Here is a 26,547-nt window from a genome sequence, read left to right as displayed (position 1 = left end):
TAAGTCAAGAGCTTCAGACGGATGCAGAGAAACTCATCTTCCAGCTGTTCGCTAGACACGTCTGTTTTGATCCGTCTGCAAGTGGTGTGTTGACCTTCACGAAGTGTTTAGTAAGTGGTTCTTGAGGTTTTTATAGCAGTTTTCCCCACATATTAGTTAATGAGATATAAACGTGGGGTACCAATTTTAAAGTCATTAAACCCCCAAGACAGACTTTTGATATTGTTTAGAAGAGTTTGTGATCAAGCACTGATGTTTTGCGTGCAGATGGAGAAATATATTTGCAATTTGTTTTGTGTGTATGTGTCTCGTAAGCATGTTTACATTCTACATCTTGATACGGTCACAGTAGCCAGCCAAGCAGTGTGAAGAACCCACACACATGTTGCTTTTCCCAACCGCTCCACCTACCCCACCCTCTCCTCCTACCCCCCACCCCCCCTCTCCCACCTACCCCCACCTCCCCACCACATTTCCCCTCTTCACACAGGGTCAGTATATTTTAGCATGTTATAGCCGACATGCTTCTCCTTCCCAACTGGGGTGTGAATGTTGTCCAGAGGACATGAGAATCATTCCCCTCAGTCTCTTGATTGGTCTAGACAATACAGGGAGGTGCTAGACCATGATGTGGGCATTCCCCTCATCTCAGGTGGAGTTGTCCACGACTGATGACCTTTGAGGGCGTTGTTACATTTACTGGCAGAGCACTGGAATGATTATAGGTCATGAATCTCTGATATGCCCACTGGACACAGGTCCTGAGAATTGTAGGCAGAGGCCATCATATGCTTAGAGGTCCATAGACAGGGGCCATCATATGCTAAGAGGTCCACATGCAGAGGCCATCATATGCTAAGAGGTCCATAGACAGGGGCCATCATATGCTAAGAGGTCCACAGGCAGAGGCCATCATATGCTAAGAGGTCCACAGGCAGAGGCCATCATATGCTAAGAGGTCCATGCAGAGGCCATCATATGCTAAGAGGTCCACAGGCAGAGGCCAGAGGCAGAGGCCATCATATGCTAAGAGGTCCACAGGCAGAAGGGCCATCATATGCTAAGAGGTCAACATGCAGAGGCCATCATATGCTAAGAGATCTACATGCAGAGGCCATCATATGCTAAGAGGTCCACAGGCAGAGGCCATCATATGCTAAGAGGTCCACAGGCAGAGGCCATCATATGCTAAGAGGTCAACATGCAGAGGCCATCATATGCTAAGAGGTCCATAGACAGGGGCCATCATATGCTAAGAGGTCCACAGGCAGAGGCCATCATATGCTAAGAGGTCCACATTCAGAGGCCATCATATGCTAAGAGGTCCACATGCAGAGGCCATCATATGCTAAGAGGTCCACAGGCAAAGGCCATCATATGCTAAGAGGTCCACATGCAGAGGCCATCATATGCTAAGAGGTCCACATGCAGAGGCCATCATATGCTAAGAGGTCCATGGTCAGGGGCCATGATAAGGCCACAGGACAGAGGGGGCAAGACCCGTAGGCAGTTACCTAGATATGCTGAGAGATTTTATAGCTAGTTGTATGGCAAGTTGTATGCACCATGACTAGTTAGGTGACAAGCAGTATCGTGAGTGTGTGTGGGTGTAAATGCTGGTGTTCATTAAGGACCGATAACTTGATATTTTTATCACTTAAGTGTTTTCTATAAAAGCTGTATCAGCAGGCATTAATCGCCTTGATAATATTGTCGCTGAAGCACCTTAACAAGTGCTTACCATGATTAACCCTTTCATTGCCTAGCTTAATGAAGTGAAATTTCTTATGAAATCATTAGAAATCCCAAGAGAGAGGATGTAATTTTCAGAAAATCACCAAAAGTAATTTAGAGAATGTTTGTCAGAGCAGAATGTTTGCTTTGAATTATGTGTTAGCTTTTTGTATGATTCATTACTGAAGTAGTTGTGTTGTGTTCATGTAATCACGAGACACACCAGCACATAATGACTTGCAGATGTGCTTAACTGATGCTATGCCAAAGGTGAAGATTGGATTTAAGTGAATGAATGCTGTAGTATATGAAATGCCTAAATACAAAGAGAATTTGTGTGGTGCTACTGTGGATCTCACTGTTGCTCTTGCTATCAACCACTGGTTCTACTGTCGTGTACTATGCAGCCTATAGTCACCATGAGTTGTATTCTGGCTCGTATTGTCTGTCATTGTTTCTGTATCAACCACTGGTTCTACTGTCGTGTACTATACAGCCTATAGTCACCATGAGTTGTATTCTGGCTCGTATTGTTTGGTCATTGTTTCTGTATCAACCACTGGTTCTACTTGTTGCCTATAGTCACCATGAGTTGTACTATGCAGCCTATAGTCACCATGAGTTGTATTCTGGCTCGTATTGTCTGGCATTGTTTCTGTATCAACCACTGGTTCTACTGTCGTGTACTATACAGCCTATAGTCACCATGAGTTGTAACCTGGCTCGTATTGTCTGTCATTGTTTCTGTATCAACCACTGGTTCTACTGTCACCATGAGTTATAACCTGGCTCAGTATTGTCTGTCATTGTTTCTGTATCAACCACTGGTTCTACTGTCGTGTACTATACAGCCTATAGTCACCATGAGTTGTATTCTGGCTCGTATTGTCTGTCATTGTTTCTGTATCAACCACTGGTTCTACTGTCGTGTACTATACAGCCTATAGTCACCATGAGTTATAACCTGTTGTAACTGGCATTGTTTCCTGGTTCTGCTGTATATTGTCTGTCATTGTTTCTGTATCAACCACTGGTTCTACTGTCGTGTACTATACAGCCTATAGTCACCATGAGTTATAACCTGGCTCGTATTGTCTGTCATTGTTTCTGTATCAACCACTGGTTCTACTGTCGTGTACTATACAGCCTATAGTCACCATGAGTTATAACCTGGCTCGTATTGTCTGTCATTGTTTCTGTATCAACCACTGGTTCTACTGTCGTGTACTATACAGCCTATAGTCACCATGAGTTGTAACCTGCCTCGTATTGTCTGTCATTGTTATCAGAATACAGTGAATGCACTGAAAGCAGATCAGCCCAAGTCTGGCTGGTTGACACAATTAATTTACTATTAACATAGCTCACATTGTGGTGTAAGACCCAACTCATTCACAACTCATCAAATGTACAGTTTCTGTGAAAACAACCTCTAAGAATATGTTGTTTCAAAGGTGTGTACGTGTATATGATATAATGTATCAGATAGGACACAGCTTAACGTCAGATTTGCGACAGTGGGGTAGCCTAGTGGTTAAAGAGTTGGCTTGTTATACCAGAGACCAGGATGTGATTCCCCACATGGGTACAGTGTGTGAAGCCCATTTCTGGTGTTCCCCGCCGTGATATTGCTGGAATATTGCTAAAACAGGCATCAAACTAAACTCACTCATGCACTCACTTATGTCGGATGTAATGAAGGCATACAGAAGAACTCCAGACCAGTGATGCTGCAACCTTCAAGATCTGTAAGAAACCAGGAACTGTATGTCCTCAGCTGTTTATACAGGTAGAAGGAAAAGAAAAGTTATCTTTTGCGAAAATATTCTTTACAAACTTGTTAAACTGTCTAAACTACAGAAAAAGTGGTTTTTATGATAGGAATATTTGAATCGAAGGAGGAAGAGCACCTGATAAGACAGTGATGTGTTCCACACATGCCGCATGTTGCTGCTAGCTGGATGCATGTGCACTCCAAGTGTAAACACTGCACTGAGTTTGTGGCAGAGAATCGCTGAGGTAGACGGGAAGTGCAGTAAGTGGAAACAAAAACCAAATTTGTAATTTTATCTGGACCTGGATGCTGATGGCAGTATGCTTCAAATAGCACTATCGGGTCCCTTCCCAACTGTTGCATGCTTATCTAGTAAAGAGAAGCCTGTACTTGGTGGCAGTGTATCAAACGGAGCATCACAGGGGGACGGGGAGGGGGAAGAGAGTCAGCTCTCCTCACCTGGCAGACAAATATGCCCTCCTGCAATTTACAGAAAATATCCCCATCTAGAATGATTTTGTTTTGTAATAAGAGCTGTCAACAGGTGAGAAAGGTGTGGTCTGCAGAGCTTTACTCAAGGTGGTGTTGTATAATAGTATACAAACAAATGTTGTTCATAGCCTGCTTAAGAGGTTCTAGCTTAAGAGGATACTAATATACTGTATGAATCTATAAAGTGGTCCAACCTGCTGTCTAATATAAGTACTGTCTGTAAGCGGGTCAGGTGGACGAGTCTATGAAGTGGTCCAACCTGCTGTCTAATACAGGTACTGTCTGTAAGCAGGTCAGGTGGATGAGTCTATGAAGTGGTCCAACCTGCTGTCTAATACAAGTACTGTCTGTAAGCAGGTCAGGTGGATGAGTCTATGAAGTGGTCCATCCTGCTGTCTAATACAAGTACTGTCTGTAAGCAGGTCAGGTGGACGAGTCTATGAAGTAGTCCATCCTGCTGTCTAATACAAGTACTGTCTGTAAGCAGGTCAGGTGGACGAGTCTATGAAGTAGTCCAACCTGCTGTCTAATACAAGTACTGTCTGTAAGCAGGTCAGGTGGATGAGTCTATGAAGTGGTCCAACCTGCTGTCTAATACAAGTACTGTCTGTAAGCAGGTCAGGTGGACGAGTCTATGAAGTAGTCCATCCTGCTGTCTAATACAAGTACTGTCTGTAAGCAGGGCAGGTGGACGAAGTCTATGAAGTGGTCCAACCTGCTGTCTAATACAAGTAGTACTGTCTGTCTGTAAGCAGGGCAGGTGGATGAGTCTATGAAGTAGTCCAACCTGCTGTCTAATACAAGTACTGTCTGTAAGCAGGCCAGGTAGACGAGTCTATGAAGTGGTCCAACGTGCTATCTAATACAAGTACTGTCTGTAAGCAGGGCAGGTGGACAAGTCTATGAAGTGGTCCAACCTGCTGTCTAATACAAGTACTGTCTGTAAGCAGGGCAGGTGGATGAGTCTATGAAGTGGTCCAACCTGCTGTCTAATACAAGTACTGTCTGTAAGCAGGGCAGGTGGACAAGTCTATGAAGTGGTCCAACCTGCTGTCTAATACAAGTACTGTCTGTAAGCAGGGCAGGTGGATGAGTCTATGAAGTGGTCCAACCTGCTGTCTAATACAGGTACTGTCTGTAAGCAGGTCAGGTGGACGAGTCTATGAAGTGGTCCAACCTGCTGTCTAATACAAGTACTGTCTGTAAGCAGGTCAGGTGGACGAGTCTATGAAGTAGTCCATCCTGCTGTCTAATACAAGTACTGTCTGTAAGCAGGTCAGGTGGACGAGTCTATGAAGTGGTCCAACCTGCTGTCTAATACAAGTACTGTCTGTAAGCAGGTCAGGTGGACGAGTCTATGAAGTGGTCCAACCTGCTGTCTAATACAAGTACTGTCTGTAAGCAGGGCAGGTTGACAAGCCGACAGAAAGGATATTACTTGATTGTCACATTTTTTCTGTGATGTTCAAATGTGTTAATGAACCAGTTTAAGACATTGCTCATCTGTTTGATAGTGATTCGACTATTATAGTGTGATGGTCAGACTTTTGAATTTGTCATTACAAAGATGGATAGATGACACTCTCAGTCCAGCGATATAGCTTATGGCCTGGTCTGTCTCAATCCCTGTTCCATATGATGTTCCCTTCGGTCGAGCCCTTACTGTAATAGTGTAGCCCCAAATATAGCAAGTCTAGATTTTCTATCTCAGTGGGCATCTTTTTGTTTGAACTGCAGTTGTTTGTTTCGATAAAGTTATTTATTTTTACAGACTTAATGTTAATCTGTAGACCAACTTTATATGCCATTGGTTTACCATCAACATTTAGAAAGGTTTGATCTTATATCTACATACCTGAAAGAATCTGCGTATGTTGAAATAGTCTTACATTTGACTTTTACAATTTCCAGAATGAATGCCTTTTTGAATGACTGGTGTACAGCAAATTCTTTCAGAGGAAATAGTAGAAATACCATGGACAGCCATGAAATTCATACACCACAAAATTACAGCTAATATAACATCGCTCTTTATATTTGTAGAAGAACTTTTCTTTAAATTATGAAAGAGGAATAACTTGTTTTTTTGGTGCTACAATTGCTCGTTTATCTTGTCAGCTTAACAACTAATTCTTCGGAAGCAGGCAGAGTTGCTATAAAATCCAGGCACAATTCCAGGCACACTGTTCTTGTTCTCCGAGAACTTCTTGGGGCAAATTGGAAGCACATGTCACGAAGATGCTCCTGACTGTTAATCAATATCATTTTAACTGTTAATTGATGTTTATAGATGATCAGGTTTAGCTGGGATGTGAGTCAGTCCCCAAACCAGGCCCAGGGTCGGCCTGCAGGGAAGCACGAGTGTGATAGAATGGGACATGATATAAGGGGCATGACCCAGGCGGGTTCAGGTCAAGGTCATGAACAAGGTCAAGAGAGATTGATTGAAACTAATGTATTCATAATTCCCCAAATTGGCAAATTAATCCATAAATTATATTTAGACATGCATAATTCATATTATCTTGCCTCAGACATAAATGTTGTTTTCTGATTGGCTGAGCACTCTTCTATTATTTTCAATGTATCCCGCTTACAAGGGAGTAGCATTTTTTTTGTACCCCGCTGGGAATGCCGAACTCATTTGGTACTTCATAGTAGTAGTTCTTTATCTCGAATAACATTGAATCATGTATGATGTATGGAAATTATGGATGTTTTGTGAATGCAAATCGATTGAAGGGAGATAACTCTAAATTTGTTTTTCTTGTCTTGTACTCCATACTAACTATGATCCGATACCCGTGCTTCAGACAGTTCAAAATTACCATTGAGGTGTTCGGTAAGATAAATATGTTGTTCACTGGTCCCTCGGCTCGAGGGTACATCAGCCCATGGGCCCCCAGTGAACAACTTATAATGTTTACATAAGAACAAATCAATATGTTCTTGCATTTTATTGTGTATTATGTCTAGAGCTTATATGTTACATAACTGCTGCAAGAATGTGTAAGAATGCCCTTTGGATGACCATTCTCGAAATTTGGTTCTTTAAAAGGCCTAAAAGCAAACTCATTCTATGAAAGGTGTTTGATAGAAGCTTCCACATTCCTATTACTAAGTGTTTTTGTAAGGAGAATGAGAAACTCATTGTTAGCAGACGTGGTGTATGTCCTCTGTCACAATTGATGAACAGCATGTCTTTAAATGACATTTGTAAAGATATTCTCCCGTATGACACATAATGTTCAGCAAAGTTAATGAATAAATCTAAAAAATTATGTAATGTGAGTTGGTATTAATACTAAATGTCACTTATACCTTCTTGACGAAGGTTCAAGGGCAAGGGTTGACATGTTGTGGATACCGGTATATAATAAGGATGTTGTCAGCAATACCCCTTGTCATGACTAAATCCAACTTATAAACATGTGTAAAGACTCTCATTTAAATCTGACTCTGATGTTGCAGGTTTTTTAAGCCAGAATGAACAGGTTAAAAACATCAAACAATGTCATGGTGTAGTGAACATGTCTGGTAAATTCTGTCTTGACGCCAAAGTACTTTAATGTCTGGGCTTAGTGACAGAGCAAATGTGACTGTCATGAACGAAGCGTGCAATGTCTTTTTCATGTGATGAGAGTGTGAGTCAGAGAACTATTCCAGTCATTCTGATGTACAGTCATAGACGCACCACCTTCTGTTTCTAACTGGGATGACTTGACGACAAATTCCATCGCCACGTATCACATGCTTTTGGGCATCATTGTGATGGGACACTGATTCACTAGTGGTTTTAGTTCACTATGCCAGCTGTGAAATAAACTGGGAGTGGGTAAACCTGTCAACTTCTCAGTATGATTTGGTCTTCAGGATTTCATGCTTTTGTCAGCAGCATTTAATGGCATCTGCACACTTGGTTGATGTATGTCATTGTGTCCCCAAGTGAGAAGATGGGTGCTCATGATGTCCATCACTGGACTGTCTGCTCCAGACTAGATTATTTACAAACTGTCTTCATATGGCTGAAATATGGCTGAGTGTTGTGTTAACAAATATACAAACATGTAACAGTTCTCAAGAGAGAAAATCAATAAAGGTGAACTTCTGTACCTCTGGTTTGATGTTTAGCTGTTCAACTTCTCTGAATTCTCATTAAAGTCTTGCATTGTCATGATCTTCATTTTGTTGTACATCATATCAACTTACACACAAACTGCCAGTCTTTATTGCTCCATTTTGATTTCCTGAAGTTAATAATGTTTTTGAAGTAATAATGGCAGAGCATTTTATCTTGGGTAAATGCCATGGAATGGAATGGCTTTATTTATGACATTGATTCTTTCACTGCTTTGATCATGTAGTAGAATTAATTTTTTGCCTGTGCTTTTCAGAAGTGAGTTTGCTTGACAACTTTCTTTTTTACATGTTGCAAAGTAGACACTTGTCCAATCAGGAATACCGATTTTGTCATGTCAAGCAGTGAGTATATGATGCGAAGTGATTGGCTGGTGTGTGGATCTTGACTCATGCTGAGTTTGCAGCGTTATTTTCTCTACAGTTGCATGATGGGACATTAAACATGCCCCTGGTGGACAGATTCAGTCAATTTGCTGGGTTGCTGAACAACACAATTAATCAACAAACAAAAGTAATTGATTTTACATCTGTTGAAAATGTTTGCCTGCAACTTATTGGGAGATCATGACATGGAATGGTAATCTTTAAGACCAGCCAGTAAGAGACAGATTACATTTTGAGGATGGGATCTGCAAAGTGAAGGTTAATGAAAATGCCATGTCCAGACAACTATTACTGCAGGGTCTGTTTGACTTCACATTTCCTTGTCTTTTCTAATCAGTTGGTAGTCTGCTCGAAAACATCAAACAGAAAATGTGACGTGTGTCTTTGGCAGTAAGTTCTGGTAGACACCTGGAAGTGACATGACACATTTACCGTCTGACCGAGATATTATGCTGTTTGGCACAAAAGAATGGTCAGTTTGTTCCCAAATAAGGAACTCCATCAAAGTTTTCACAAAATGAGCTTTTGTCCCCAGTCTTTGGAGGTGACTGTCAGGTGATCTTTGTGACTTGACTCATCTTGAGTTATTTAAATACCGTGCTCTGTTATGTAGCTTCAATGTTGCTGAATGTGACAGTACGCAACAAGCAAACAAACAAGATACTGAGATGTGGGGGTAGGGTAGCCTTGTGGTCAAAGTGTTCGCTCATCAAGACCTGGGTTCACCTTCCAACATGGGTACATTGTGTGAAGACCATTTCTAGTATCCCCAATGTGATATTGCTGGATATATTAATGAAAGTGGCATAAAATCGTATTTACTCACTGATGCTCACATCATGTTGTTCCAAAAGTACTGTTTCAGCTGACCTTCACCTTGGGACACTTTTTGATGATTCGTCTGTAATGTGTTATACTTTTGCTTAGTCGCTGTGTTTGCTCTCCAGACTTGTCTCCCTTAGTTGCCTTGTATGTTTGTCCATATCATACCTCTGCTTGTTGAATACTGGGTTCAGTACCATTAACACCTGTACCACCTGTAATACCTGGGGTATAAAGCTGACATGCTGGGATATAACTGGAATACTGCTTCAAGTGGTGTTAAACCCATCCCACTTACTTACACTCCATGGAGCTGTGACATCTGCTCTCTTCAGCCGACCCAGACATTATAAATGGTATCTTGCAATAACTGATCTGTAGCAACTGTATCTTGTTTCCTTTAATGGTTGCTATCTCTAATGGCTGTGCAAGCCTCCTTGAGAACAGATCAGAAGGCTCGGTGTGTTGACTGTTTGCATGACATCATACCATGTGACCACTTAGCCATTGTTTTCTGTGGTTTGTCTGGTCCTGACTGGAGTGTTTACAACCTTCTGTGATATAACTGGACTAGTTCTGACTTTGGTGACCAGACGCCAACCTCTTGAATATAATCACCTTCTCTCTGTCATCAGAGTCACAGATAGTAATGTCAAACTTCCCAGCATTCCGAGTGATTGTTATGCTGCATCAGATGTAAAGACGTCTTTTTACCCCTGACACACATCGGAACAATTAGTCTCCATCACGCAAGATGCTCTGTACCCGAAAGGTCAAGTAGCCAATCACATTTCAGTTGATCTATTTGGCAAAGATTCTGTAGGGCAACATAGATGTTTGAGCCTGATTGGCATCTGCTCTGATCGTAAGGTGAAGGTCACCCTAATTTCTTCTATTTAAATTGGTTCCCTTTACAGTGAAATTCTGAAAAAAGCAACTTCTATTCAGTAGAGATCTCATGTTCATCAGCTAATTACTTGTCACTATTTTCAATGCAATGGCGATGATGATAAATTGAAAATACAGGACTCATGATGGAGTGAATTGCTGTTGGTTGTAATGTGAGTGGGTTGTCTTTTTATATAACGCTTCTCAATCATACATAAATGGTGGATGAAAACATGAATAGACATCATGAAAGTACAACTGCCAAAACATGCTTGATCATTGATCATTCCCTACAAACAACAGTGATCTCTGCTCTTGGGTTTTTCTTTTCACATCTCTTTACAGATACGACCCGTGAAGGTCCGGGTTAGAATATTGATCTTCAGTAACCCATGCTTGTTGTAAGAGGCGACTAGCGGGATCGAAGTGGTCAGGCTCGCTGACTGGGATGACATATGTCATCGGTTCCCAGTTGCGCAGATCGATGCTTATGCTGTTGATCACTGGATTGTCTGGTCCAGACTAGATTATTTACAGACCGCCGCCATATAGCTGGAATATTGCTGAGTGCGTTGTAAAACTAATCTTACTCACTCTTTACAGATACAGTCAGGCAAACTAACAATTCTATGTACAGGGTTGTTTTGTCCGTTTGTCTTGTAAACAATGGCTGTTGAAAGAGGCGACTAAGGGGATCGGGTCGCTGACTTGGTTGATGTATGTCATCATATCTCAGTAGTTGGAAAATGGCTGAGTGTGGCATTAATGAAAAACAGCACAAACAAAAAACATTTCTGGTCCTAATCTATGAATATTGCTGAGTGGTACAAGCACTAGCTCATCATGCAACAGTCCAGTGTTCCCCACGCAGAGCCATTCTCATACCTTGAAATATTCCTAATATGGATTAACCAGACCCTTGAGGTAGCCTAGTTATTACATTTACTATTTATATTTATTTGATTTGTTAGAAAAATGCTGAAAGTCTGCATTTGTTCCACATGGAATCCAGCCAAGATTTTATTTTCAGTGTATAATTGAAGATTCAGACCAAGTGTCTGGCTCAGGTTTTGAGAAACCAACAAATTCAATTTCTTGATACCACAGGGATATGTTGTCAGCCATTGTGAGGGCATGTGATACAATGAATTATTCAACATACTTGATTTTGAACTGAAGAAGTACAGCAAAGAGCTGCATAATCTCCCTGTGTGAAGTGTCACTGGGGGGGTCTGTTGGAGTGCGGTTCGACACCCCGGAATACAGGAAGGAATAGTAGCAGTTGCACAAGTATTGATTATATGCTGCAAACATAAGACGTTCTAGAGGCTTATCAAGGACATCTGTTTCAGAGTGTTTTGCGAGTTGGCCTAGTTGGTAGTGTGTTTGCCATTCTCCTGTGTTGTCTTCTCACTGAGTATGCAATTTGTCACTTTCACTGAAGAAAAATCAGGATTTAAGATATAAGGTATCATATCGTTATCTTAGAACAATTACAATGACATTGGTGTCCTGATGGACTAGGGTGGCCAGTTGCATCACATTGTTGCAAGAACCACTTTTCAGTGGAAGTGAATAAATGTTATGATTCTTGGTTGTCATCATCTTTCCTAACGTTATTTTTGGCAATACCGCAGATTATAGCTGGCTTGGTGTTTAGGCACTCATCATTTCTTCACAACTTAAGTATACATAGAAATGTATCCCTGTGGGCTTGCAAATTACGTGGGTGTCCTGAAAGGTGAGCAATTTTTTAGCCCCGTTTTTGTGAGGGTGGTAGGGTAGCCTCGAGGTTAAAGAGTTTGCTCATCACGTCAAAGACCCAGGTTCGATTCCCCTACTTAGGTACAGTATGTGAAGCCCATTTCTGGTGTCCCGCCGTGATATTGCTTTAATGTTGCTAAAAGTGGCGTAAAACAAAACTCACTCACTCACTCACCCCATGCTTATAACACCCATCACAAAGACATGCAAAGGCAGGTCACTTGTTCACCTGAGAAAAACACAGGTTATATATATTGGTTGTCATCAAAATAGCGAGTTGAACCGTACATCACTTTTGTGACTGATGCGTCAAATTTAGATATGTTCTCCTTAGCAGAGCACACTCTTTCATTTGAAGTTAAGACAAGGAAACATTCAAGCCGAAAGATGTACATGTTCGCAAGACTTCATTCTAACTCTCCAGGGTAAATATTCTAGCCGAGTAGACATAATGAGATCCATTGCAGAAGCTTGTTCCCTACAGCTATCTTACCACTAGGATTATCATAACTCCCATACTTTAACATTAACTTACAATACTCATAGTGCTGAGATGGCTGATGAGGAGAATTCCAGGGGGGTCTGTGTCATCAGCTTCACTCACAGAAGGGACACTGGGATGGCTTCTGTCAATTACATCACATTCTAACAAACAGCATACTGGAAGACCCTTGCTTTCATGTAATGGTTTATGCTTGCAGCCTATCACTAGCAACGTTTTTATGACTTAAAAGAATCCTGTTTCAATTTGCTAAAATTGATGAAAAAAAGTTTAGAATTGTGTCATTTCCTTTTTGCTTTGAGTTGAGATATTGCTGGTAAACGGTAACTGATTCGGTTAGTGCTACACTGGTGGAACATAGCTTGTGTGTAGGAGTATAGATTGCCAGCATTAGAGGAGAGCAGTGCAAACATTGTTGTTAAGAAGGCAGAAGGAATGTAATCATCGTTTATCAGCAGATGGCGCCAGAGCCATTTCTGAGATTACCATTGCACATTATGATTGAAATATTTTCAATACTGTCATTACTCAAAAACATTTTTCTGAAAAATTGGTCGGAAATGGTTTGATAATGCCAGGCACTATCCTCGCTCTGTGCAGAGTTGTGTCCCCTGAGTGCGACAGGTACATGTGATCATGGGTTGGAATACTTGTCAGCTCCTATTGTGTGTCCTGGGCCTAGATTTTTGAAGCTCTCTTAGCGCTAAAATAGTCGTAAGTGCCATTCATTAACATTAACTTACGAAAAGCTAGGCCCAGGTTTGTCAGCTCTACACATGTGCTAATGGGTTTTAAGGTAGTAGAGGTGTGATACACTTCAGACTTTCCTCTCATATCATACTGACATGCTGGATATAAAACTGACAGGCAGAGTTAAACTCAACTCACTCACTCATTGTTAACCAATATTATTTGTTCAGTTGATGAAATTGTCACTGACAAATTTTAGAATATTTTGCGGAGTGAAGAAGAGAGAATGTAATAATCTTTGGTTAAGATTCAAGCTAGAGTTAAAACCTTTCAGTCACTCACTGTTGTTGTGTGCAGCCTGACTGCATTTTGCCGTGAATGATAGAAGTGGGGGTGCTTAGATTTAACAAGAATCATTGTCACAGTTGACTTGATTCTCCATAGTTTTATGGAGTGAATCATTATCACATTTGTCTTTGTTCTGTATTTTTTAATGGAGAGATTCACTGTTATCACTGTTGACTTGGTTCTACATCGTATGTGAAGAATCATTGTGATCACCGTCAGCCTTCTTCTTGATTGTTGTATGACGATGTCGATAACCATTGCTTGTCAACGCCATCTTGATTCTACATTGTTGAATGTTTTGTTATTTCAGAGTCGGTGTGCTCCCATGATACATTCCTGTGCCCAAATGAGACTGAGATCGGCCACCACTGTATTCCACGCAGCTGGCTCTGTGATGGAGACGAGGACTGTGCAAATGGGGAGGACGAACTTGCCAACTGCAGTAACTATCAGCCTTTTTCAGTTTTGATATTGTTGTTTGATATAACCATGGTGCATAAGTCATGAAAGTTGACAAATTCAGAAATCCTTAGGGATAGTTTGTTTCCCTGGATGCATAAATTATTGAGCAGAATTAAGTCATTAAATCATTCCAGGATCTGCTGTTTGAGGTTTGAATACCAGACTGATGACAAATCCTTGTCCTGTTAACAGTAAATCCATGCTCACAGGTGTTACCAAAGTGGTCACTGTGTTCTTCCTTCAACATATAATTATGCTGACAACTTGTTGGAGAAGTTTTTCACTGATGTGTCATTTGATTCAGCATCGTATACCTGACTTAATTTGAGTGTTGCAGTTTAACTGTAGCAATGTTCAACAGGAACAGTACTGACATTGTGCAATGATTGGTTTCACCTCGTACAGTTACTGTTGTATGTTTAGCTGTTTTGTCGCCAGGCTTATCTTTTCATTTGTCGGTTTGTACATTGTGGCCATGTGGTCTGTACAGTGTTGCCACATGGTCTTTACAGTGTTGCCACATGGTCTGTACATTGTTGCCATGTGTCTGTACAGTGTTGCCACATGGTCTGTACATGCCACATGGTCTGTACGTGTTGCCACATGGTCTGTACATTGTCCACATGGTCTGTACGGTGTTGCCACATGGTCTTTACAGTGTTGCCACATGGTCTGTACATTGTGGCCATGTGGTCTGTACGGTGTTGCCACATGGTCTGTACAGTGTTGCCACATGGTCTGTACGGTCTGTACAGTGTTGCCACATGGTCTGTACAGTGTTGCCATGTGGTCTGTACATTGTGGCCATGTGGTCTGTATGGTGCTGTCTGTACAGTGTTGCCATGTTGTGTTGCCATGGTCTGTACAGTGTTGCCACATGGTCTGTACAGTGTGCCACATGGTCCATGTGGTCTGTACATGGTGTTGCCACATGGTCTGTCTGTTGCCATGTTGTGCCACATGGCCATGGTCTGTACAGTGTTGCCACATGGTCTGTACAGTGTTGCCACATGGTCTGTACAGTGTTGCCACATGGTCTGTACAGTGTTGCCACATGGTCTGTACAGTGTTGCCACATGGTCTGTACAGTGTTGCCACATGGTCTGTATGGTGTTGCCACATGGTCTATACAGTGTTGCCACATTGTCTGTACAGTGTTGCCATATTGTCTATGCAGTGTTGCCACATGGTCTATGCAGTGTTGCCACATGGTCTGTACATTGTTGCCACATGGTTTGTACAGTGTTGCCACATGGTCTTTACAATGTTGCCATATGGTCTATACTGTATGACAGAGTTGCCTTGTGGGCAGTACAATGTTGTCTCTATGGCATTGCAGTGCAGTTTGTATCATGTTGCCACATGGTCTGTACAGAGTTGTCACATGGTCTGTACAGTGTTGCCATCTAGTCTGTAATGTGTTGTGTTGGTGTCATTGTAGTATGGCACTGTTGCCATGATCAACATGTTGACTGTTTCAGGCACCCCTAAGTGTGAAAGGGGACACTTCCATTGTGTTAAAGGGACACCCTTCTGTGTAAAGGAGGGTTATGTGTGTGATGGCGAGGAGGACTGCAGTGATGGGTCCGATGAATCCCCACAAGAATGTGAGTTTGCTCCCTTCTTTCTCCCTACAAAACATTGTTGCCACAGAAATCTTCATTTTAAGAAGTTATTTAAAATATATTAAAATGAAATAAAATAAGTTTAAGTTAAATCTGTTTACTTTCAGAATACGACTATTTCTGCCCAAACTGGAGCAACCTCCCTTTACCTGTCTCCCCTTTAATATACTGAGGTGTTGCTTTCTTCTTGGCTAGTATAGTAACCCTGATTAATTAGTGGGTCTCACTATTGAGACATGATTATCTCCCTCCGTGGCACCTGCGCCTGTCTCTGTCCATATCTGTATATATCCTGTTCCGTCGACAGTCTTTGTAAACAGTTAAGTGCCATGTTTGAAACCCTTATTGTAGCATAAAGAGTGGACAGGGTAGGGGTGGGATGGGATGGGATGGAATTGAATTGAATGGAGGTGGAAGGAATTTGGATGATTGATATAAGATAGTGTTTGTATAGTATTTGCACGATACTAGGATTTTATGCCTGCTTCTCTGAATATATTTGTAAATTCTTTTGATGGGTCGGCATCAGTGTTGACATCTCCGTAATGGCCAGGTTTGTGTGCTGGGTGCCCCATGGGTGACTGTCAGGGTAGACAACTCTGTATTGGCCAGGTATGTGTGCTGGGTGCCCCATGGGTGACTGTCAGGGTAGACAACTCTGTATTGGTTGGGTTTGTGTGCTGGGTGCCCCATGTGTGACTGTCAGGGTAGACAACTCTGTATTGGCCAGGTTTGTGTGCTGGGTGCCCCATGGGTGACTGTCAGGGTAGACAACTCTGTATTGACCAGGTTTGTGTGCTGGGTGCCCCATGTGTGACTGTCAGGGTAGACAACTCTGTATTGGCCAGGTTTGTGTGGTGGGTGTCCCATGTGTGACTGTCAGGGTAGACAACTCTGTATTGGCCAGGTTTGTGTGCTGGGTGTCCCATGGGTGACTGTCAGGGTAGACAACTCTGTATTGACCAGGTTTGTGTACTGGGTGCCCAATGTGTGACTGTCAGGGTAGACAACTCTGGATGCCCCAGTGCTATGTATCACCCATACCATATGGTTTTAGTTCGAGGCCTTGTCAGCTGTAATATCGCTGCCAATGGTTGCCAGCTCACTTAAGGGGAGAAAGGGATAATAATATGACATATTTAATTCTTCATGCACATCTAATTTCCTGAAATGTTGTAATATATCTTCATAAAATGTCTGCTTGTTTGTAAGCTAGACGTTGGTTATTTGTGTCTGCATGAAATAGTGCATGCCACATGATTAACTCACTTAAAGAAGATTAGGAAACTAAGTGTAGTCATGTGCTTGGAAGATACCTGTAAGTCTTGTTGAGAACTAACAGTTTAACTGCAATGTATTCTTGATATCGTGTATGTGTAGCGGTGTCTCTTTACAATATATTGGCTGACCTGACACAGTCAGAGCAGCTGATGTCATGGCTTGCGTGTCAGTTGTCCATCTGAGTCATTCTCCTACATACACCGCTGGTACATGAGGCTGCACCTGTCAGTCTTCATTCCACTCATCAACTGAGGCAACAACAGGTTTGAAGAAGTTGTTCAATATTGCTCCAGCAATAAAAAAAAATGTTGTTTTTGCATTTTTTCAGCCATATATACACTACGTCTGTGAGTGAGTTAAGTTTTACATTGCACTTAGCAATATTCCAGCTATATGGCGGTAGTATGTAAATAATCGAGTCTGGACCAGACAATCCAGAGATCAACAGCATGAGCATCAATCTGCGCAATTGGGAACCGATGACATGTGTCAACCAAGCCAGCGGAAAGATTAAACAGCCTGACCACCCAATCCCGAACAAGATTAGTTTTACAACGCGCTAGTCACCTCTGACCACCCAATCCCGTTAATCATCGCCAAGCATGGGAGCCTTGAAGGCCACCACGGTAGACAAGCATGGGTTACTGAAGGTTCATTCTAACCCGGACCTTCACGGGTAGACAAGCATGGGTTACTGAAGGTTCATTCTAACCCGGACCTTCACGGGTCCTTGTTCTGTAATTACATGTTGAATTTTCATAAGATAAAACATTGTTTAATCTTTCCAGAATGAAATCCTGTTTTGGAAGGCTAGGATACCAGATGAATGATTGAGATAGACCACTGTTATTCCCCAGTTATGACCCAATTGATACTCTTCCCCCAAAAAAATAAGCAAAATCCAATATTGACAAACTTTTAAGGATAACAACTTCTGCGACACAGATTCTTGTACCATTGTCAAGCAGTACTTACCAACTTCTAAAGTGCCACTCAAAGAATCGATTTTGACCCTTTGTGCTGTTTCCAGACTTCACACATTCCAACTTTTACATGAGTGTTCTGCTAAAGCCACTGTGTATATTGACATCTTATGGTCATATCTTAATGTTGGTTACCCGTGAAGGTCCGGGTTAGAATATTGATCTTCAGTAACCCATGCTTGTCGTAAGAGGCGACTAACGGGATTGGGTGGTCAGGCTTGCTGACTTGATTGACACATGTCATCGGTTCCCAATTGCGCAGATTGATGCTCATGCTGTTGATCACTGGATTGTCTGGTCCAGACTCGATTATTTACAGACTGCTGCCATATAGCTGGAATATTGCTGAGTGCGACGTAAAACTAAACTCACTCACTCACTCACTCTTAATGTTGATATGAACACATTGGACACAACTGCAGTGGACAATGTCTGAATGTGTGTAGTAGGTATGCTGTGCTAATAGAGGGCCTGACCATAGTAATGGAAAACAGTGTTCAGTTGAAACTACCGTTTTCTCTCAAAATAACTCAACATGTATGTGTATGTGCATATTCTCTGGTTTACTTGTGTGATGTCTCTATAGTTGAAGAAGTTTGAATTTTGTACGAAGGTGAGCTACAGTACCATGACACAGTATTTCGAAGGAATGGTTTTATACAAGATCTTCATGGGAATGTCTTCTCTGTATTGTTAATGAAGTCACAAGAATGCTAATCAACTTTTGTTTTTTCAGCCAAACGAAGTGTTATTAATAATGACAGCTGCTCTTTCTCTGGCGGCTGTCGAGAAAAACAAACATCAGCTGACTGAATCCTCTTTATGTTTAGCAATATTATTCAATTGTTCAAATGTGAAACAAAATTGATTCAAAATCCTTCTTAATCAATATGTGTTCAGACTCACTGAAGATGACATATTCCACCAATGAGAGAGCAGGAGTGATTCTATTGGTAAAGTGTTTGATCCTATACGGCCAATAGCTGCACCTACTGTAGCTCCTGGCACCAGTTCCAGGCAACCACTTCCATGACAGCCTGATATGATTTCAGGTGACACTAATACAAGAATATTTTCAATCTAGGATTCTTAATTTTGTGATATTTGCTCTCTTGGTTGTGAGAGGTCACTCAGTGATGTGTTTTTCTTCAGACACATCTTTTACGTTTTTACATCTGTGGTATTTCTAAAACCTTCAAGTTTAAATTTTATAACTACTTACCATTCAAACTTATTCTTAGATATTGGAATTCAGCCTGATGAATTTTCTCTAATGTAAAATATTTAAATGAGATATTCCATCCTCATACTGACCAGTCAGAATGCAATATACTCTGATGTAATAGTGCAGTAAGCATTTAAGATAGAACTCTAAAGGTAAATTTTGTGTGTGAATTTTGAAATGTTGTCACGACATGTTGGTCTATGGAATGTTGTCATGGAATAGGTCTGGTTGCTATGGTGGGTGCCAGCTAGGTGCATCCATGAAGTTTCTGTACTAATGGCATCATCCTGTGTCGTATCCCAGGCGTGAAACATAAGGGCGGGAAACATGCACGAGGTCGGTATCCACACCATCATACCATTTCCCATCATTCTTTGCGGTAGCGGGTTGGGCGTAAATATGGGTGCTTTGCAAGTAATGATCACACAGGAGAGTGGGTTGTTTCTGGAGATGACATTTGATAAATACTGAAATATGTTTTACATTTTCACTCAAGTTTTAAAACTCTTTTTACAATTAAACCACTCAAAACTGAATCTGTTATCAAGAAACTAGTACTGTATGTTGCAATATGGAACTAGTTTCTGGTGAGCAGTTTTGATATTGCAACACACCCAACCAGCTTTGCTTTTTGGCTCCTGGTCATGTGATTACTGCTGATGCTACTAGTTCACCGCTTGTCTCATACTGTGTGTACACCATCACCTTCATCATAACTTCACGGCGCCATCATAGATTCATACACTTCATCATGCTTAATGTAGATGTGGAATAATGGGGCATACGAAGCAGGTGTAGATGTGGAATAATGGGGCGTACAAACAGGTGTAGATGTGGAATAATGGGGCATACTAAGCAGGTGTAGATGTGGAATAATGGGGCATACAAAGCAGGTGTTGATGTGGAATAATGGGGCATACAAAGCAGCTGTAGATATGAAATAATGGGGCGTACAAACAGGTGTAGATGTGGAATAATGGGGCATACAAAGCAGGAATAGATGTGGAATAATGGGGCATTCAAAGCAGTTGTAGACGGGGAATAATGGGGTGTACAAAGCAGGTGTAGATATGGAATAATGGGGCATACAAAGCAGGTGTAGATGGGGAATTGTGGGTATATACAGCAGGTGTAGATGGGGAATTGTGGGTATATACAGCAGGTGTAGATGGGGAATTTTGGGTGTTCACAGCAGGTGTAGATGGGGAATTTTGGGTGTTCACAGCAGGTGTAGATGGGGAATGCAAAGCAGGTGTAGATGGGAATTGTGGGTATATCCAGCAGGTGTAGATGTGGAATCATGGGTATATACAGCAGGTGTAGATGGGGAATTACGGGTATATACAGCAGTTGTAGATGGGGAATTACGAGTATATACAGCAGGTGTAGATGGGGAATTACGGTTATATACAGCAGTTGTAGATGGGGAATTACGGGTATATACAGCAGGTGTAGATGTGGAATTGTGGGTGTTTACGGCAGGTGTAGTTTGGGAATTATGGGTATATACAGCAGGTGTAGATGGGGAATTGCAGGTATATACAGCAGGTGTAGATGGGGAATTGCAGATTGCAGGTGTAAAAGGGGCATCAAGGGATTGTTGTTTATATTGGAGGTGTAGATGAAAATGAATGATAAGTATTACAGGTGTTGATGAGATTTGGGACAAAGAAAATGTAATTCAGGCGTAGATGTGAGCTGGAATAGTTGATACATAGGTATATGTATAGGGGAATTATGGGTATTAACAGCAGGTGTAGATGTGAATTGGGGAATATAGAATATATATCACAGATTTAGATTTGAGTGGGCATAATGGCTATTCACCTGTGTTATAAGTTGTCTATATGTTAATAATAAGAAAAATATGTAATGGAGATGGAAAGGTTAAAACAATATTTTCTTTTTGGCTTCTTTTTTTCCTATTTACTATTTGATGATTTCTCTTCTTTTTTTAAAAAGTCATTTTGCATTGATTTGTTAAATTTGTTGTATTGTTCTTTTCTTCATTGAATATCCTCTAAACATCGGATATTCATTTATTGGTTCAGTAACATATTGGCTTCTTTCCCTGCTTCATGTTTCTATTTTTGTTTTGAATTAGAGGTGTTTATACTTTATAACAAGCAGAGACATAACACAGTTATCAACATATGCTTATAGCTTTACTGACCATTAAAGCCCTGAAGTAGAGAGTGTTTAAATTGAAACCAGCAGTGAATAAATAACAATATACACTCCTGCTACTGGCCAATCATCAGTCCTTCCATTAATTCCAAATCTTCCTTCTCCTTCATCCTGTTAGGCAAGAAAGCTGAACAAATCTATGCTTTTTTGCAATAATTAATTACATTAATGCAGCATATCTGTAATTATTTCCTGAACTTTGTTGATGATAACATTTTTTAGCTAGTATTCCTCAACAGCTAGTTTGTGAACATATGCATCTAACAACAGGATCATCCAGAATTCATATAACCATTAACATGTTTCACTTGCACTTCTATTACAACACCCACTCTGTCATTTGTAGATGACACACCCACAGTTATATATAGCCAGAACAAAACAGTTAGTGATTATGGATATTTTAGGGGGTATTTTTGTAGTGAAGCCTGAGCACACAATTTCTTAGAAATGTCCCCCAAAATGTTCATGGACCCTAACCTTTGTGTTCAGTATGTATTCAGTTCACACCTACAATATCAGTTTCTAGGCTGGTTTTCACACACAAACTGATGGAACAAAGTCTTTGTTAGCGAGTTCCACAGGCTGTTTAGTTCCCCTTGCCATCAACATGTGGTGTCATGGTAGCTAGGTCACCTCAAGGTAATTATTGTGTCCTGTCGAGCCAGTTCCCCTTGTCATCAACATATGGTGTCTTGGTAGCTAGGTCACCTCAAGGTAATTATTGTGTCCTGTTGAGCCAGTTCCCCTTGTCATCAACATGTGGTGTCTTGGTAGCTAGGTCCCCTCAAGGTAATTATTGTGTCCTGTCGAGCCAGTTCCCCTTGTCATCAACATGTGGTGTCATGGTAGCTAGGTCCCCTCAAGGTAATTATTGTGTCCTGTTGAGCCAGTTCAGCTTAAATGCAGTCGTATGAAAACATCGGGTGTTCCTTAACTTCTTTTGAGCTGTATATAGCCATGTGAGAGATGTCTGAGCAGAATCATTGTGCCTTTCATCTCTGTTGTTTGTATGGTAGTGTTAGGTAAACTGCTGTGTGTAACACCATGAGTTGGCTGTATGAGATCTCTGTAACACGTATCTTGACGAGGTTAGAGGTTCATGTCTGTAACATGTATCATGACAACGGGGCTAGTGGTTCATCTCTGTAACATGTATCATGACAACGGGGCTAGTGGTTCATCTCTGTAACATTTATCATGACAACGGGGCTAGTGGTTCATCTCTGTAACATGTATCATGACAACGGGGTTAGTGGTTCATCTCTGTAACATGTATCATGACAACGGGGCTAGTGGTTCATCTCTGTAACATTTATCATGACAACGGGGCTAGTGGTTCATCTCTGTAACATGTATCATGACAACGGGGTTAGTGGTTCATCTCTGTAACATGTATCATGACAACGGGGCTAGTGGTTCATCTCTGTAACATGTATCATGACAACGGGGCTAGTGGTTCATCTCTGTAAGATGTATCATGGCAACGGGGCTAGTGGTTCATCTCTGTATCATGTATCATGACAACGGGGCTAGTGGTTCATCTCTGTAACATGTATCATGACAACGGGGCTAGTGGTTCATCTCTGTAAGATGTATCATGACAACGGGGCTAGTGGTTCATCTCTGTAAGATGTATCATGACAACGGGGCTAGTGGTTCATCTCTGTAAGATGTATCATGACAACGGGGCTAGTGGTTCATCTCTGTAACATGTATCATGAGCAGGTACCAGGTCAGACCAAGTTGACCAAAGTTTCTCACAGAGAGATGTTAATGTTCTGGTGCCTCACAGACATTGGTTGTATACTCCTCAGGGAGCTGAGCAAGAAGTACTTTGAGCTTGCCCCAAATGGATCCACTGAAGTGTACTACATATACATTTATTATAATATGTAACATTATCACGTCAGTTGTTGTGGCCAGGTAGGGATACTAGCTCTGTAGGTACCTTCAAATACATCCCACAACTTATACGTTTGTATATCATGACAACAAACTCATATCATGGTTGAAACATATCACACCTTTGTCACTATACAATATTGTTGGTGTAGTGATGATGATATTTACTGGGATCAGTTCATGCACATGGCTGTGAAATCATGGATATATCATTGTATATCATCAGAGGCATATGGGCGTGTCCTGATGATATATGAATGAAATTCAATGATGAGCAAACACAAAGACATATTTCATTCTGCGTTTGAATGTAAGATTCACAGCTTAATGGCATCATATTAATGACTTTATGTTGCCTTATACTGGGGGACATCTCCAGCTTATCTGTAGCATCATTGGTCCATGTTTTACTGTGATATATCGTACTTATATGCCTGCTGGACAATATCATGCTAGTGGTATCAAGAGATCATGGTTAGGTTACCATGTCATATTCTGCTTGGTTACACCGAGAGATCTTCTTCTGCTTATATGACCATAAGATATGAAACAAGAGTGTCATCAGTAGGTTGTATTGTTCTAGTTCTACCATTTGATATCAGGTTGATATTACCTTGAGATATCATGTTTCTGTCACAGCTGGACCATATCATGCTATTTTTAAATTTTGATATCACCCTAATGTTACTATGATATATCATGTGTTGATTACAATGAGATATCATGTTTCTGTCACTGCCGGATCATATCATGCTAGTTTTACCATTAGATATCATGCTTATGTCACTGCTAGATCGTATCACGCTAGTGTTTACAGTTAGATATCACGCTTTGTCCGGATCGTATCATGCTTGTGTCACAGTGTTGTGGTGTCAAATGTTTTCTAAACAAAACCTTCCATTTGCGTTACATTAATGTTCAAATTTATCATAAAAGAACACCAAAACATTTGGTTAATATATTGCTAAGTATATAAAAAACATTTTAAAAACTGAAACAATTGAATTCTTAATTTCAAATGATTTCATGAAAATATATACTACTTAACATTTAACAGAGATACCCCTGTAAAGCCATGCTTACTGATTACTTACAATGTTGACGTTTTTGTTCCTCAGAGGCTTCCATACATTGGTATCTCTGTCAAATTTTGAGTAGTGTTGATAAATGAACCCTACCAGTGTTGTGTGGTACTGCTGATGTTGTTGTCGCTGCTGTTGTGTTGCCGTCGTCACGCTGACTACCTGCTTATGTAACACTGCATTGTGTCTGTCCCGTGTGTGCATGCTCTGTGACACACGGTAACTGCTGACAAGCAACGTAATTGGAGGGACTGTACACGTGACATGACGTCACCAAGCTTCATCACCGGCATGACATTATCCAGTTTTGGGCACAGAAAAATTTAAAATGCTACTCTTTTGCTGAATATTTTTGTTTTAGTTTATTTGATTCTAAAGTTAAATATTTGATTGTAAAGTTTGAGCATATGCATGTCTGAAGGTAGTATATATTTGCATTAATGGTAAGTCTGAACTTTTCTCATAGTATTTGAATTTTGTGATCAATATTTTACTTATCACTTCTTTGGAAAGAAACATTTAACTTTGTTATAAATGACAGTTATGTCTTAATGATGTTTGTACCACAGTTTTCAGTATAACTCCTGTTTAATTACACGACAATTTATATATTATTAGGATTAATGTGTTGAAAAGTAGTAAATATGATTTGTATTTTTTTCTGAAACCCCATCAACGTTGTTGGTGACTGTGACTTGAGATGCCCTTGCTGTGTCTAGTGCTTGTACTGAGGACTAGTGTTGAGAGTGTTGTGACCGTGTTTCAGGTGACGCCATTGACAGCTTTAAGTGTCTTCCAAACCAGTATTTATGTCCGGGCACTCTCCACTGTATTCCCCTAGAGAGGGTCTGTGACTCGGTGGTGGACTGTGAAGATAATGGTGCTGACGAAGGAGCACATTGTGGTAGGTGATGGTGGGTGATTCTGAGGGTGACAAGTGATCCTGGGGGTGGAGGGTGATCCTGGGGGATGATGGGTGATCCTTGGTGATCCTGGGGGTGATGGGTGATCCTGGGGTGATGATTGATTCTGGTGGGTCTGAGTGATCCTTGGGATGATGGGTGATCCTTGATATGATGGGTGGCGATACACGGGTAATGGGGGTTATGGGGATCCTGGGGTGATGGGTAATCCTGGGGGTGATCCTGGGAGTGATGGGAGTGATGGGGGATCCTGGGGGCTGGTGACACAAAGTGAAATTGTGGTGTTCCACTCTGTGTATGATACAAGTGTAAATAGAAATATACATATCACTGACTTTGAAAGGTGAAATAAGATTTGATAGCCCTCATAGCTGCTGAGAGAGACAACACTGCATGTCACAACACAGGGATTAGTCATCGTCAAGCTTGTCATTATGTTATGGATCCGTGCTCAAGACCATGTTTGTGATGTTGTGTTTTTCATGCAGTGTGTTGATTGTTTGCCAGCCAACTACGGATGTCGGCAGCAGCAGTGTGAGTACATGTGCAAGGAAACACTGAAAGGTCCGCAGTGCTACTGTCAGCAGGGACAGCAGATCAGCGACTCGAACCCCATCAAATGTGTGGGTGAGTACATCTCACTACATCTCTCTACATCTCACTACATCTCACTACATCTCACTACATCTCTCTACCTCTCCCTACGTCTCTATACATCTCATTACATCTCTCTACATCTCATTACATCTCTCTACATCTCATCTACATCTCTCTACATCTCATCTCACTACATCTCACTACATCTCTCTACATCTCTCTACATCTCACTACATCTCTCTACATCTCTCTCTCATCATCTCACTACATCTCACTGGCTCTCTCTACATCTCACTACATCTCTGAGATCTCACTGACATCTCTCAATGTGATCTCTCTGAGATCTTGCTACATCTCACTGCAGCATCTCATATAACTCTCTACATCTGCTGACACTCTCTACATCTCTCTACATCTGAGATATTGCTGACACCTCACCATCTCTCTACATCTCTACATCTCTCTACTGACTCTCCACATCTCTAACATCTTGCTACATCTCTACAATCTCATATAACTCTCTACATCTCACTACATCTCATGTACATAACTCTACATCTCACTACATCTCAATACATCTCTCTGAGATCTTGCTGACACATCACCATGTGATCTAACTGAGATATTACTGGCACTACAGGACAATGTGATATAACTGAGTTATTGCTGACACCAGGACAATGTGATGTAACTGAGATATTGCTGACACCAGCACCATGTGATATAACTGAGATATTGC

General features: G+C 41.2%; 1 protein-coding gene across 1 annotated transcript in view; it reads left to right on the top strand.

The window, feature by feature from the left end:
* LOC124273921 (low-density lipoprotein receptor-related protein 1-like) overlaps positions 1-26,547 on the top strand; it is a 188,903-nt gene that overhangs the window by 71,410 nt on the left and 90,946 nt on the right. Inside the window, 5 exon segments of the mRNA XM_046709263.1 lie at positions 13,849-13,980; positions 15,482-15,607; positions 19,418-19,450; positions 25,055-25,192; positions 25,719-25,838. Coding sequence (XP_046565219.1) covers positions 13,849-13,980; positions 15,482-15,607; positions 19,418-19,450; positions 25,055-25,192; positions 25,719-25,838 — 549 coding nt within the window.

The sequence above is a fragment of the Haliotis rubra genome, unplaced genomic scaffold (assembly GCF_003918875.1).
Source record: "Haliotis rubra isolate DU_JTF1 unplaced genomic scaffold, ASM391887v1 Scf186, whole genome shotgun sequence".
NCBI classification, from domain to species: domain Eukaryota; kingdom Metazoa; phylum Mollusca; class Gastropoda; order Lepetellida; family Haliotidae; genus Haliotis; species Haliotis rubra.
This window is presented reverse-complemented; position numbering and strand designations above follow the sequence as displayed.